The sequence below is a fragment of the Rhinopithecus bieti genome, unplaced genomic scaffold (assembly GCF_001698545.2).
Source record: "Rhinopithecus bieti isolate Rb0 unplaced genomic scaffold, ASM169854v2 scaffold_16097, whole genome shotgun sequence".
Taxonomy (NCBI): domain Eukaryota; kingdom Metazoa; phylum Chordata; class Mammalia; order Primates; family Cercopithecidae; genus Rhinopithecus; species Rhinopithecus bieti.
Genome location: NW_016808851.1, coordinates 844,104 through 860,011, shown reverse-complemented (window position 1 = coordinate 860,011; position 15,908 = coordinate 844,104). Strand labels below are relative to the sequence as shown.

The 15,908-nt window shown below is 42.6% G+C and overlaps 1 protein-coding gene across 9 annotated transcripts in view; it reads right to left on the bottom strand.

Annotated features, from left to right (window-relative positions):
* Positions 1-15,908, bottom strand: part of PLEKHG1 (pleckstrin homology and RhoGEF domain containing G1) — a 249,421-nt gene that overhangs the window by 100,857 nt on the left and 132,656 nt on the right. For all 9 annotated transcript variants that reach the window (XM_017887627.1, XM_017887628.1, XM_017887629.1 and 6 more), the window contains one exon: positions 12,553-13,061. In XM_017887627.1, coding sequence (XP_017743116.1) covers positions 12,553-12,963 — 411 coding nt within the window. In that variant the 5' untranslated portion in view covers positions 12,964-13,061. The remainder of the gene's footprint in view (positions 1-12,552; positions 13,062-15,908) is intronic.

Sequence of the window (15,908 nt, the reverse complement as noted above, 5' to 3'; positions counted from 1 at the left end):
GAGACGGAGTCTCGCTGTGTCGCCCACGCTGGAGTGCAGTGGCACGATCTCGGCTCACTGCAAGCTCCGCCTCCAGGGTGCATGCCATTCTCCTGCCTCAGCCTCCGAGTAGCTGGGACTACAGGCGCCCGCCACCACGCCTGGCTAGTTTTTTGTATTTTTAGTAGAGACGGGGTTTCACCATGTTAGCCAGGATGGTCTTGATCTCCTGACCTCGTGATCCACCCGCCTCGGCCTCCCAAAGTGCTGGGATTACAGGCTTGAGCCACCACGCCTGGCCTCATTTCTGAATTTTGCTTCTGCACGATTTCATCCATGAGAAACACTGGGTGGATGCAGAAAATTGCATCTAGTGACAGCAGCATAGGAACAAAACCCACGCAGGCTCCTGACAACCTAGCAGCTACCTTGGTCTCCCCTGAGTGCATTTGGAACCTGGCCCATTCACATCAGTCTGTCAACTCCAGGTCCATGGCAGGTGACCCTCCACCTTGACAAGGCATAAGCTGCAGCCCTGCCCACAGCCTCCCCTCTCTAATTTTCTCTTTCCTCTCAGTCTGTCTTATCTTTTTCTTCTGAGTTCTCTGTTCTTTTTATCTTTTTCTCCCTCTCTTGCTTCCTTTTGTTCTCCAGGGTGGCCGGTGTGGGCACCTGGTGGCTTCCATATACAACTTCAAATCTTTTTGAAGGTGAGTTCCATATTTACTATAGCATGTATGTATGTTTTAATAATTTATTATGTATAAAACTATGCCTCCATTTTTGATTTTTTTTGTATATGTGTCATGGATGAAGTTTTTGAGTGTTATTCTTAGTATCCCATTTTCTCCTCCATGTGATTTTGCTGAGTGATTTTTTTTTTTTTTTTTTTTGAGACGGAGTCTCGGTCTGTCACCCAGGCTGGAGTGCAGTGGTGCAATCTCGGTTCACTGTAACCTCTGTCTCCCAGGTTCAAGCGATTATCATAGCTCAGCCTCCTGAGTAGCTGGGATTACAGGTGCCTGCCACCATGCCCAGCTAATTTTTGTATTTTTAGTAGAGATGGGGTTTCAACATGGTGGCCAGGCTGGTCTTGAACTCCTGACCTCAAGTGATCCACCTGCCTTGGCCTCCCGAAGTGCATAAGCCACAGGCATGAACCACTGCGGCTGGCCAAAGTGTGTGATTTCTGAGAACACATATGTTATGCATCATAGAGTTCACACACCAGAAAATGACGTTTTGGTCACTGATGGACTGCAGATATGATGGTCCCATGTGATTACGATACTGGATTTTCACTGTACCTTTTCTATGCTTAGATCCACAAATGCCATTGTGTTTTAGTTGCCTACAGTATTCAGTGCAGTAAGATGCTGTATAGGTTGGCCGGGCGCGGTGGCTCAAGCCTGTAATCCTAGCACTTTGGGAGGCCGAGACGGGCGGATCGCGAGATCAGGAGATCGAGACCATCCTGGCTAACACTGTGAAACCCTGTCTCTACTAAAAACTACAAAAAAACTAGCCGGGCGAGGTGGCGGCGCCTGTAGTCCCAGCTACCTGGGAGGCTGAGGCAGGAGAATGGCGTGAACCCGGGAGGCGGAGCTTGCAGTGAGCTGAGATCCGGCCACAGCACTCCAGCCTGGGTGACAGAGCGAGACTCCGTCTCAAAAAAAAAAAAGATGCTGTATAGGTTTGTACCTTAGAAGCAATAGGCTATACCATATAGCCTTGGTGTGTGGTAGGCTGTACCATCTAGGTTTGTGTAAGTAAACTCTATGATGCCTGCATAATGGTAAAATCACCTGACATTTTTCAGAACGTATCGCTGTCATTAAGTGATACATGACTATATTACTGCAGGACTGATCATAGACACTTTGAAACTCATTTAGCTCTTTCCCTCTATCATCTGTACTCTCTTTCCTGGGTCTTAGACATTTGATACGGGAGTAAAAACAATCCCTGTGTATAATATATTCTCAGATCATGCATTCTTGCAACCGGGGAAGAATGACCTACAAAGCCTGATCTGGGACCTCATATATCCCGGATTTCCTTGGACTGACTCAACTATTCATCCCAGCTCCAAGTTGCAAGAAGCCAGTCAAGACTGTCAGGAATTCAAGGGTGACCTTGCCCTTATCTGAGATCTAGTGTTTCTCAGGGTGACACTGAGGGATGTCACCACATCCATAATTATCATACCAAGAAGTGATTACACTATTGCCACAAAGTTCTTGGTAATTTGAAAACTGTATCACAAGTAAAGGTTAACAATGTAAATTTGTTCTCTAAAAGTCCACCTCTGAAAAGATGTGAGCTGACTTCAATTTCTTATGGAAAAGCATCCACAACAGTGTTGGCTGATTTGGGGACTGCAGGTCTTAAAAATGCAGTAAAAATTTTTTAGTAATTTGTTTTAATTGCCTACTTTTTCTTCCAGTGCCCACATTCTCATTTTGGCTTCTTGGAATGGCTACAGAAATGAGGTTAAAAGAAGGGCAGAGGCCAGGCATGGTGGCTTACGCCTGTAATCCCAAAACTTTGGGAGGCCGAAGCAGGCATATCGTGAGGTCAGGAGATAGAGATCATCCCGGCTAACTCAGTGAAAGCCCATCTCTACTAAAAATACCAAAACTTAGCTGAACGTGGTGGCGGGTGCCTGTAGTCCCAGTTACTCAGGAGGCTGAGTCAGGAGAATCGCTTGAACCCAGGAGGCGGAGGTTGCAGTGAGCAGAGATCACACCACTGCACTCCAGCCTGGGGACAGAACGAGACTCCGTCTCAACAACAAAAATAAATAAGAAGGGCGAGACAGTACAAGGGAGGGCATTCAGTTTTCTTACAAACTTTATCAGTGTGGCAATGAACCTTCAGCTTCCAAGCATCATTCTATTAGGTGTCTGATGGCTTTCATCCATTACCCTTATTGATTCCCTCCCACTCACAGGGTTTTCAGAATGCTACCAAGATAAGCACAGTCCCTGCCTTTGAACTAGGCTAGGCCCGGTATTTATTAGCCTGAAACACTAACTATGGTGCTAAATAATTTCACAGAGCCCTACTGGCAGGTCAAATGAACTGGAATGAGTAGGAAAAAAAGGAGGGGGTGGGAAGTAATCAGGAATGATGGGCGAAAGGGTAGGGAAAAGGGGTGGAGACATAGAAGAAGGGAGGGAGGAACAGTAGGCGATATACTGGTCTGAAGCCTTAAATAAAGAATGCACTTAAAACATTCTATGAGGTTATTTAGTAGACAGTAATGTTCATCTCAGCAGGTAAGCACCACCAAAATCTTTCTTACTTTCTTCCTTATTTATTTATTTTTTGAGATGGAGTCTCGCTCTGTCGCCCAGGCTGGAGTGCAGTAACACAATCTCAGCTCACTGCAACCTCCACCTCCCGGGCTCAAGCAATTCTCCTGCCTCAGCCTCCTGAGTAGCTGGGACTACAGGCATGTACCACCACATCCAGCTAATTTTTTTTGTATTTTTAGTAGAGCCATGGTTCCGCATGTTGGTCAGGCTGGTCTTGAACTCCTGACCTCAAATGACCCACCTGCCTTGGCTGTCCCAAAGTGCTGGGATTACACGTATGAGCCACCATGCCCGGCCTCTTCCTTTTTATTTTAAGTGAGGGTGGTGGGGGATACACCATCACTAAATGGTAGGTTTTACAATGAAAATGCCTTCGTTATACATAATGCATGCCAGAAACTGCCGGTTGTTTACAAAAGTTGTTTCCTACCTTCTTTGGACACATGGCTAGACTGCACCTCCCATTCTCCCTTATAGTTTGGTGTAGCCAGGTGACAACATTCTCATTGGGAGTTTGAGAAAAGGGAGGTGTATCAATTCTATGTGTGTCTCAAAATCTTCCCCGTACATATCTCCATGTCTCCTTGCCCGTCTAGTTGACTGAGATGGCAACCTTGGAAGCCATATGCTGAAGACAGCTAAGCCTCCTCAGCCTGGGTCCCTGAATGACTGCATGGAGGAGTGCTGCTCCTCCTCACTTGAACACTTGCAAAGGACGGTTACAGGAGAAAGAAAGAAACTTGGGTGAAGTCACTAGATTTGGAGGTCTGTATGTTACTGATATAGTTTGGATCGGCCCAAACCTCATATTGAAATGTAATCTCCCATGTTGGAGGTGGGGCCTCGTGGGAGGTGACTGGATCATGGGGGCGGATTTCTCATGAATGGTTTAGCACCTTAGTAATGGTTTAGCATTCCCTTAGTAATGTCCTCAGGATAGTGATTGAGCTCTTGTAAGAGCTGGTGGTTTAAGTGTGCGGCCCCTCCCTGTGCTCTCTTTTTTTGTGTTTTTGAGATGGAGTCTCACTCTATTGCCCAGGCTGGAGCGCAATGGCGCTATCTTGGCTCACTGCAACCTCTGCCTCCCAGGTTCAACTGATTCTCCTGCCTCAGCCTCCCCAGTAGCTGGGATTACAGGTGCACACCACCACACTCGGCTAATTTTTGTATTTTTAGTAGAGACAGGGTTTCACCATTGGCCAGGCTGGTCTTGAACTCCTGACATCGTGATCCACCCACCTCAACCTCCCAAAGTGCTGGATTCCAGGCGTGAGCCACTGCACCTGGCCACCATGTTCTTTCCTGACATGTGCCATGCCTACTCCCTGTTCGCCTTCTGCCATGATTGGAGGCTTCCTGAGACCTCCTCAGAAGCAGATGCCACTATGCTTCCTATAAAGCCTGCAGAACCATCAGCCAAATACATTTCTTTCTTCATAAATTACCCAATCTCAGGTATTTCTTTAGAGCAACACAAGAATGGCCTAATACAGTTACTGTGGCTTAGCCTATCCTTAATGATACACTATGTGTTCCAAATATTTAAAGCTGTCATTTTCAACCAGGGACAGTTTTGCCCTCTAGGGGGTACTTGGCAATGTCTAGAGACAATTTTGTTTGTCACGAATGGGGACGGCAGGGGTTCTATTAGCTTCTAATGGACAGAAGTCAGGTTTGCTGCTAAACGTTCCTACAATGCACACAACTCTCCCTCACAGCCAAGAACTATGCAGTCCAAAACGTCTATGGTACTGCTGGTGCCTGCTCTGGAGAGGTTAAGAAGAGGGCTGAACTTTGAAGCTTCTGTTACAGTCAAAGGGGAGGTATGCAGTGAAAGCAGTGGGCTTTGGAGAAAGGGCTGTTTTTCAGTTCCAGCTCACCCACTAGCCAACTATGTGACCTGGGACAAGTCACTTTGTCCTCTTGTACATTCAATATTCTCATGCTAAAATAGGAATTAAAATACTACCCACATGATGGGACAGTGAGTGAGCAAATTAAGTGCCTAGTGCCTGATACCTGGTAAGTGCTCAAATACTAAATGCTACTAATGTTATTTTTTAGTGTTTTTGTTTTATTGAGGCATCTATCTAGAAAATTTAGAAATGGTAGCTGAATAGTATGTTTATAGCTGTGGGAATCTATCGAGGTGATGGGGATGGTTAGAAAATTTAAGATGTCACAAGACACTCATTGCCTACCATGCTCACAAGAGAATCTAACCAATACAGGTATATTAAATTATTTTCCTAAGTTTTGACTCAAGATCTGGCCATAAAAGTTTGGAGCAAATAACTCAACTTGACATCAGTCACAAAGTACACATGAACTCTTTTGTTCAGCCAACAGCTACTTTTGCAGAGCAACTCTGCAAATCTCAGCTCATTTTGCTTTCACCAAATGCTGCCCACCTTGAACTGTTTTCATTAGTCATTAGCAATGCAACAGCAGGTATTTATATCACATTCAAAATGGGCAAACCCATTAGAAATGAAAAGAGGTGAAAGATCAGTTCTCCCTCCCCTCCTTCCCAGATCAGATTGCAGTATGAAGACACGAACGCTCAAAATCACTAACTGTTGCCACCTTCTAAGTTTGTGCTGCTGTGGTTGAAGTGGTGAAAGATGAGAGTGAGGTAAGGTAAGGTGGGGAGTAAGGGGTCATAATAACAAGAACAACAATAATAATACAGAGATACGACAATATGTAGTCAAAGTGAGATTTTTGAGGGATTATGTACAATGATTTGATGTACTATTTAAGGAATGACTCCTAAATAAGCAGAAAACTAACAGGTTTGTCTCTAAATTATCATCGATATTAAATGGTTTTAAGAAAGATCTCATTCACCCATTACAATAAAATCTCTTGGAGGAAAAAAATAGACTCATTCACATAAAAGTGCTCAAATGCCTCATTAAAAAGTACATAAATGATGCCAAGTACTACAGTGTACGTTCTTTATTAAATCCACCCACATAACAAGCCTTCATTAAAACAATCCCTACCAACTCCTACACTCAAGCATGGGACACATTTTCTCCCTTGGTATTTAAAACCTTTAGTCTAAGAGAACCTTGTAAAAGTATCTAATAAATGTTATTTAAACTGGAGGGAAAGTATGGAGAGAAGATATCTGTAAATAAAAAGACAACAAAATCTGTGACAATTCCCCTCTTCTCAACAGTCTTCTTTCTTGGTGCAAAACCTGACTCTTTTAGTCCAGCATCCTAGGCAGGTATGGCCAGGCCAGGGAATGCCTATGCACAACCATTCCATTATGGCTAAGGAAAAACAGTAACAGACGCACACTGCCCTTTTCATACCAGACAATTTTGTCTCTCCAGCAGGATCAATGGGAAGACAAGCTTAATCAGAAACTATCTCCACACTTGACAGTGTTGTCCTCAAGGGAGGGGTGCCCCCAGGACAAAAGCCAACTCAGATTCCATTTCATCCAAGTCATAGACATCTCACAGGGCTAAGAGCTAAGTGTCCAGGCAGAGTATGTGGTGAAATTACTGCAGAAGCTCTCTGGACCTGCGTCCTCGATTTCCTTCTTTCATTCTGCACAAATTTTGGAGAAGGTTTGCTTCCCCAGCATAAGACAGTTCTTCAATTAATTGGATATCACCAGTACAAAGAGAAGCCTCTTCTAGGCTATGACAGCGGGGAGAATAGCGTTCAATGTGTTTCAGGGCGCTAAGTGTGTGAAAAACACCCTTCTCTCTTTTATCTTCCCTGACACTGTCTGTACGATCACTCAATAAACAAAGAGTCCACAAAGACTAACGAACACAGAGCTAGGGGTTAGTGATCACCATTCTAATCCTTGTTTAGCTTCAGCTTTTGAATAATGCTGAATGCTTCCAATAAAGATATGCTTACGCTTCTGCTGTTTAAATTTTGAACATTAAGGCTAGAATACTTAGGGTTTTTGTTTTGTTTTGTTTTGTTTTTCCTGGAGTCTCACTCTGTTGCTCTGGGTGGAGTGCAATGGCGTGATCTCGGTAACCTCTGCCTCCTAGGTTCAAGCCATTCATTCTCCTGCCTCAGCCTTCCAAGCAGCTGGGACTACAGGCATGCATCACCAATACCCAGCTAATTTTAGTATTTTTAGTAGAGATGGGGTTTCACCATGTTGGCCAGGCTGGTCTCAAACTCCTGAACTCAAGTGATCCGCCTACCTCGGCCTCCCAAAGTGCTGGGATTACAGGCGTGAGCCACAGCACCCGGCCCCAATACTTAGTTTTTTTTTTTTTAAACAAACTTTATGGATAAAGGTGCATGAAAAGGATTTTAGCTCTCTGACATATAATAGAAAAAGATAAAATCGTTTTATAATGAACAATTCAGCCAGTTTTTTCACTAAATACACATGTCCTCAATATCACCAAATATGGCTTAATTTAGTATCTTTCAGAGGTCAACGATGCCATTTTGTAACAGAAATGTACCTTCTCATTACACAGCATTAACATGATGAACTATTCTAAAACTTTACTAACAGGTTACAACAGGCCATGAACTATATCTGAGGCCAAATCTTAGGAGGTTCTCAAAGGCTCTTTTGTAGATCATTTAGAAAGATTAAAGAAACCAGCCTACCCATGACAGTCCCTGCCCAGTCAATCGAAGGTCCCATTAAACATTAAAGAGACCCTTATTTTCTGCTTTCCAACTATGGATTTCTATCTCTCCACAAATTGTATCATTGGAAATTTAACTTTTAAAACTTGCTTTCATATTTATCATCTCATTTTATCTGTGAATGCTGTTAGAGGTATAAATAAAATAGAAATAACAGCTCCATTGTTCCTTTGACTACGATTCACAGTCAAGATCTTACCTCTTTCTCTAAAATGTCAAGTGTACAAAAGTAAATGACTAGGAGCAGAGGATGGAAGAGCCACAGCTGGGGAGGGGACAAGGGATGAGAGAGAAGGATCTGGGGAAGAATGAAGAGCAACAGGAATAAGAACCACCACATTTTGGGGTTCAACTTTCAGAAAACATTAGGAATTCATTTCTGAATTCCTAAATGGCATAGGAAAGAATATCTAAATATGTGAGATTATTTTAATACAATGTCTCCACATCTGGGAAAGAAGGGCATACCATACTCTTTACATGTGTAACCAACATCTGGGAATCCTATTGTTCAACTGCGGTCAGGAGGATCTCTTCTTCGAAATAAGCTGCTCTGATATTTGGGACTGTGTTGAAATGTCAAATCATCATTCCTGCTCATGTTTTTTTAACTCAGTGTATACAGATCAATGATCTTTCACAAAAATGTTGCTGTTCGCAAGTCCTAAACATGAAATCGAAACTTGAGTGGTAAGGATTACGTATCTATATGGCATGCAGATAAAATGTACTACTAATGGGGGTAATTAAGCTGAGAAGAGATTCAATAAAGCAGAGTGTACAAAGTCAGAAATACGCTACTGTAGAAATTAAAAGTGACTTCAATTAGACGAGCTTCTTTTCCCCCAGAAATTATTTTTGCTTGGAAAGAGGCAGCTAAGGCTGGGCGCAGTGGCTCACACCTGTAAGTCCACCATTTTGGGAGGCTGAGGCAAAGGGGTCTCTTGAGGCTGGCAGTTTGAGACAAGCCTGGACGACATATTGAGATCCTGTCTCTACAAAAATTAAAAACAAAAAAAGTAACTTAGTAAGGTGTGGTGGTGTGCACTTGTATTCCTAGATACATGGGAGGCTGAGGCAGGAGGATTGCATGAGCCCAGGAGGTCAAGGTTGCAGTGAGCCATGATCATGCCCACTGCACTCCAGCCTGGGTGATACAGTGAGACCCTTATTCAAAATAGATAAATAAAGAGCCAACTAAAAAAAAAAAGTCTGTCTTTTAGTCAGGGTAAAAGTTTTTATCATAATAGGCTGTTAACAAGCAGCCCTTTTCTTAATTTAAAATTCTGCATTTGAAAAATGGAGAACATTGGATAACTCATTTACAACATTATACAAATAGGTTAGAACTAGATCAAGGAAAACAGATTTTGAAGGAATTGATACTTTGTGTTTTAAAATAATACCCATATGACAGTCTTTTATTGGGTAGAGTTACTGCAGGCTTGACAATAACTGTTTACTTTCCATTAAGAAAAGAACTCGATAAAAGTGGTCTAGCCACTCTGATAAAGTTGTGATCTGGAGAAACAGCTGTGGTCTCATAGCTAAAACAGATGAAGAGGCTTCAACCAACTAATCTCTGATACGAAACAATTGAAAGTTTTCTAGGAGGAAACATTCTAGGGTAAATGATGTAAAGCATTCTAGTGACTTCTGGAACAGGGGAGCATCTATGTCTTCCTGCATGGATCCCTCCCTCTTCATTTGGGACTCTTCCTCCCCAGGCACCCTTCTTTCTAATACCCACCCCCTTCTGCGCCTCTCCTTCCCCTAATTTCCACCTCAGATTTCCAGTGGGTTCATTAGAAATAATCAAAATAATAATGGTAAAATCACCCATTAAGGTTTGTTTTTTTTTCCTCTAATTAAATTTCTGCTCTAGTGAATTGGCTAATCTGATTTTTTTTTTCTTTCTTTTTTTAAGATGGAGTCTTGTTCTGTCATCCAGGCTGGAGTGCAGCGGTGTGATCTTGGCTCACTGCAGCCTCTGCCCCCCAGGTTCAAGCAATTCTACTCTCTCAGCCTCCCAAGTAGCTGGGATTATAGGCATGCACCACCATGCCCAGCTAATTTTTGTATTTTTAGTAGAGATGGGCTTTCACCATGTTGCCCAGGCTGGTCTTGAACTCCTGACCTCAGGTGATCTGCCCACCTCAGTCTCCTAAAGTGCCGGGATTACAGGCATGAGCCACCGCATCCAGCCTAATCTGATTATTTTTGTGAAAGACTTTAGGTAAAACATAGTATACACAGTGATCACTCTCAGCTAGCAAACTTAGGAGAAGGCTGGCAATAGTGATGAGTGTAGTTTCCATTTACTAATTGATTACTATGTGCCAGGCACAGGTGCAGAGCTTTTTATACTTTATCTTACCCAATTCTCATAATAACCCTATGAGGCAGGTCCTGCTTATTAGTCCCATTTGACAGTTGATGAAACATGGCACAAACTTATAGCCTAAGACAGGGGTGAGCAAACTGTGGCCCTTGGGTCAAACGAGACTCTAAAGAGGTACTGGCATGTTCAGGCCCCGTTATTCACAGTGTATGTGGCTGCTTTTGAGTTTCAATGGCAGAGTTCATCAGTTGTGACCAAGACCTTAGGGTCCATAAGGCCGAAACTATTTACTATCTGGCCGTGCGTAGATAAAGCTCACCAACCCCTAGTGTAAAACACAGTTGATTCATGAATAAAGAAAAAAGGCAAGAACATTTGGACAGCTTCACATAGAACTTACATTGAAATTTTCTTAGAAAAAATAAATTCTGTCTTTATCTATTTTCTTTCATTCATCTGTTACCTGTTTCTTCTCACCTAAGGTTTATCAACTAGCCTCAGGAAAAAATAAAAGTGTTAATGGAATACCAGTTCAGTAATTAAAGGTTTCTCTCCATAAGGTGAGTTTTGATTAGGTAGAAAAGTTTCCAAGAAGGAAAGGAAAAAAAAGCATAGACCAAAGAAAGCTTGAATAACCATATGTTTCCTGAGAGACTGTAAAATTTTTGGCTGTTTTACAGGTATTTCTTCTCAAGTACAAATGACATCATTGTTGAAAATTTTAAAAAACAGGCCTACTTTATTCTACATTTGGTACCACATATTGTTTCAGTTGACCATCAATTGACTTTTCTATTTTTACTGGGAAGGTACGTCATAACTATTTTTAGTAGACAGAGTCTGGTACTATCATTTGTGGATCACACATAGTCATGCTTTAGAATTCTTCTTCTAAAGCTATGAGAATGTACTTGAGGGAAGAACATGCTTACTGGCAATATTCTACTGTACTCTGAAACATACTCTAGAGTCAATGTCTAAAACAGGAAACAGTTACAAACAAATGAAAGAACCTGCTGTATTAGTAGGCAGCAAAGCAAGTGTAGCTTTATATCATATAAATCTGCCCTTGAGGCTGGGCACGGTGGCTCACGCCTGTAATCCCAGCACTTTGGGAGGCCGAGGCGGGTGGATCACCTGAGGTCGGGAGTTCAAGACCAGCCTGACCAACATGGTGAAACCCCATCTCTACTAAAAATACAAAATTAGCTGGGTGTGGTGGCGCATGCCTGTAATCTCAGCTACTCAGGAGGCTGAGGCAGGAGAATCGCTTGAACCCGGGAGGTGGAGGTTGCAGTGAGCTGAGATCATGCCATTGCACTTCAGCCTGGGAAACAAGAGTGAAACTCTGTCTCAAAAAACAAAACAAAACAAAACAAAAACCTGCCCTTGAGATAGTAATGTTTTTAAATATAATCGGGAGTGAGTTAACATCTGAGCTTCTCTGATAATTCGTGCTTTATCCTTTAAAATGACCCAGAAAATCAAAATCAAATAATTGAATTTCCAGAGGATGTGACCTGGCACATAAGCTGAGCTCAATTCACATGAAATAATTTGTGCAAGTAATTTATAATAATAATATATGCAAAATAATTTATATAGGATTACTCACTGTAAACAGTGAACAGAAAGGAGACACTTGAGACAAGACAAAGCCCATGGCTTTTCTCTACCTTTCAACCCTTTCCCCAAACACCAACCAATACAGGAGTAGCACACAGCAGCGGCTGCAAACCTGTCTGCACATTAAAATCACCTGTGCATCTTCCACAATTCCACCACCCAAGCCCCACCCAGGCCAATGAAATCACAGTTGCTGAGTGTGGGATTCATGTCTCAGTGGTTTTGGAAGCTCCCAGACGCCAGTAGAGAGTGGTGATTAAGGTAAGCTGAGGTTCAGTCATACACCTGCCACTTATGCTGCAGGAGACCTGAGTCCTCCTCCATCCTCACCTGCCCCACTGCGTGTGAGTCACTCTGACATCTTGGGTAGGATTCATTAACACAGCATCCTGCTATGGGCACTGTATCATCATTCTTGTTCCTCACTCATAACTAATTTGTTAATGCAAATATTAAGAGGATGTTAATACAGTGAGTTACGGCCTTAGGGTTTCTCTTAAAAGTTACTCTCTCTTTAAACATTCACATCCCTTCCGCCTCTTAGAAGACATCCCCTACACCTGGCTTGGCTTTGCCGTCTCTTTTGCAAGCATATTTCTTCTGCATGTTGAACATTAAAAGTGAAGTCGGCCTTACCTCTACGATGCTTTTTAAATCTTGCACATAAGTCCTTTCGGTCTCCAGAATTTCCTGAACAACTCTATCCACATAGAGGAGCTTGGGGCTGGTGGCCGAGTCTGTGGTAGTCTTGGGTGTCCTGTTAGAGTCCACTTTCCACTGCGCCCTGGGCAGCCTTTCGCTGCCTTCGTCTGCGTTCTGTTGCCCGGCGGCGGGGTGGTCCCTCTGCAGCTCACTGCTGGAAAACGGCCTGGCCGGAATCAGCTCCAGTTTTATGGCCCCTACCTCCTTATCCTGGTTAAACAAGCCCAAGTGGCTATTTGAAACTAACGTCATTCTGCTGCCGAAGGAACCATGGCTGTCGCGGGAAGAGGCCGAGGATGATGTGGAACCGAAGCTGACGGGTCGGTCACTATCAGAGAGCTCCATCGTCTTCAGTTCTTGAGGGCAGGAATGCCTGGCTGTGGTCTTGGGATCTGGAACTTTGGTTACAGCTGATGGCACTTCAAGACGCAACTGGTGCCCATCTATATGCATTAAAGAAAATAAATAAAAAGGACAAGATAAGCAATTCTATCAAGCAGAGGGTTGAAAGGAAGTAAAAACCTGGCTCAAATAAATACAGTCAGTAACAAGGTGTTCAGTTATAGAAGGGAATACAAAGGTACCTGCTGGTGGAGCAAGATGCAAAATCAGTGTTCCCAAAGCATCACCTGGGTGCCTGTTAGAAATGCACAGTCTCGGGCTCTGACCTCGACCTGCTGAACTTGAATCTGCACTTTAATAAGATCCCAGAATGACTTATAAGCATTAAAGTTTGAGAAACACTAGACCTGTTGTCTCAAAAGTGTGACCACCTGGAGTGACTCTTATGCAAATTAGTCTAGATTCACTAAATTAAAGACTCAGAGGTCAGGGCACCCGGAATCGATCACTTTAACAAGCACCACAAGTGGTTCTTATGAACTTAAAAGGGACCCAAAGTGACTCCTATGGAATTTTGAAAAACCTTGTTCTAGATTTTAAGTATTTCACCATAATTCCACAAAATTTTAGGCTAGCATCCTGGAGCCACCACTAGTTGATTTAAATAATGCTGGCAACTTTACATTTCACTTGCATACAGCATTAAAGAAAGTGTCACATAGACAATAATTTTCTAGTACTAGGCAAGAAAAAGATATAGTCATACACAGCATAATGATGTTTTGGTCAACAATGAACTGCAGGCTGGGCACGGTGGCTCACGCCTGTAAATCCTAGCACTTTGGGAGGCTGGGAGGGGGGGAAATCACTTGAGGCCAGGAGTTTGAGACCAGCCTGGCCAACATGCCAAAACCCTGTCGCTACTAAAAAATACAAAAATTAGCTAATCGGGAAGCTGAGGCACGAGAATTGCTTGAACCCGGGAGGCAGATGTTGCAGTGAGCCGAGATCCTGCCACTGAACTCCAGCCTGGGCAATAGAGCGAGACTCTGTCTCAAAACAAAACAACAAACTGTGTATATGGCAGTGGTCAGAGCAATCTGCCGTACCATCCAGCCTAGATGTGTCAAGGGCTATGCCATATAGGTTTGTGAGAGTATGCTCTGTGATGTTGTTCATACAATGATGAAGTTGCCCGACAACGCGTCTCAGAATGTACCCCCATGCTGAAGTGATGCATGACTGTATTAAGACTCACACCCCACTGAAAACTTATCCTCTTAACACAGCACTTCTCCAGATCACTTCTTAAAAACTGGCATTCTATTTGTGGCATATATGGAGTTACGATACTACTAGAGAGTATGTTTGATTAACTACAACACTCCACAAGTACAGTTATAAAATCATGTAATTATATGACGAATCTAGGAACTAAATTATGAGAACAATTATGAGAAAACGGTGCCGTCTTGTTTAGAAAAGGGCAAAAGGAAAAACTGTCTGCAAAGTCAAAAGGTCACGTAATGGTGAAACCCCGTCTCTACTAAAAAAAATACAAAAAAATTAGCCACGCCTGGTGGTGGGCGCCTGTAGTCCCAGCTACTAGGGAGGCTGAGGCAGGAGAATGGTGAGAACCTGGGAGGCGGAGTTTGCAGTGAGCTGAGATCGCGCCACTGAACTCCAGCCTGGGTGACAGAGCAAGACTCCGTCTCAAAAGAAAAAAAAAAAAAAAAAAAAAGTCACTTAATACCCACAGCATTTAAATATGATGTTAGGCCCCAAAAGGACCCACATGAAAATTAAACATTCAGAAGCTGTTTGGGTAAAACACTCAAAATTCCAACCTTCCTCACTTCTAAGGCAGGGTCAACATTTCTCCCTCAAATAATGAGATTCCAAGTCTCATTCTTTCATAGAGAAATTTTGTTTATAGAAACAAAATGTCTTGTGATATAGAATGTGATTAATAAAGAAATTTGCTTCATTTTGCTAGGTTACCTTACCACAAAAACATGCTTATAGGTTTTACTAGAAAAATGTAAGAGGGAAACTTATGTTTGGAAGGTTACAATGTGACAAACACAGTAAAAGGATACATAGTAATGATCATTTTCAACAGTAATGGAAATTTGGTTTGATTCGATAATAAAGATCACTAAACAATTGGTACTAATATTTTTAGAATATAAAGTATCCATCAAGTCTCTCCTTCAATGTACTGTTTCTAGATAGTTTATATTCATGACAAGTATTAGTACAAACTTACCATGCAAATATTAAAGTTATGAATAAAAAATGAAGGAACTAATTCTGAGTCAAGAAGGAGTGGTAAGACATGTAGGAAATGAGCAGTTTATCTGCGAAACCACTACCACATGCTAGAGTTTACCACAAATTTTTAATGCTTTTGCAATATTCTTTCTGCTTGTTCTATAACAACTTTACGACCTATAAAACATGAATTGGTTATAGTAGTTAAAATGCACTTGACCTAGAAAGCCTGATCCAACTTGAGTGTGGCAAAAATCCAAGCAGCATTCATGCATTTAGGTATGCGTGCAGCAAAGGAGGCTTGCTCACGTTTGGGACTGGTGTTGAGAAAGTCATGGGCAGTCTAAAGTAGAGGCAGACACAACAATGTTTTCTATTCACATCCACTATAACCAGGACCATCAGGCTGATCTCACTGTAGGAAATGGGCACTCACTTGGGAAGTATCTTAGGATACTTTGGGAAACCAAGGGTCCAATGAGGCTATGATTTGGGACTAAACATAAGTTGGATTTTTTTTTTTTTTTTGAGATGGAGTTTTGTGCTTGTCACCCAGGCTGGAGTGCAATGGCATGATCTCAGCTCACTGCAACCTCTGCTTCCCTCGTTCAAGCAATTCTCCTGCCTCAGTCTCCCTAGTAGCTGGAATTACAGGCATGTGCCACCATGCCCAG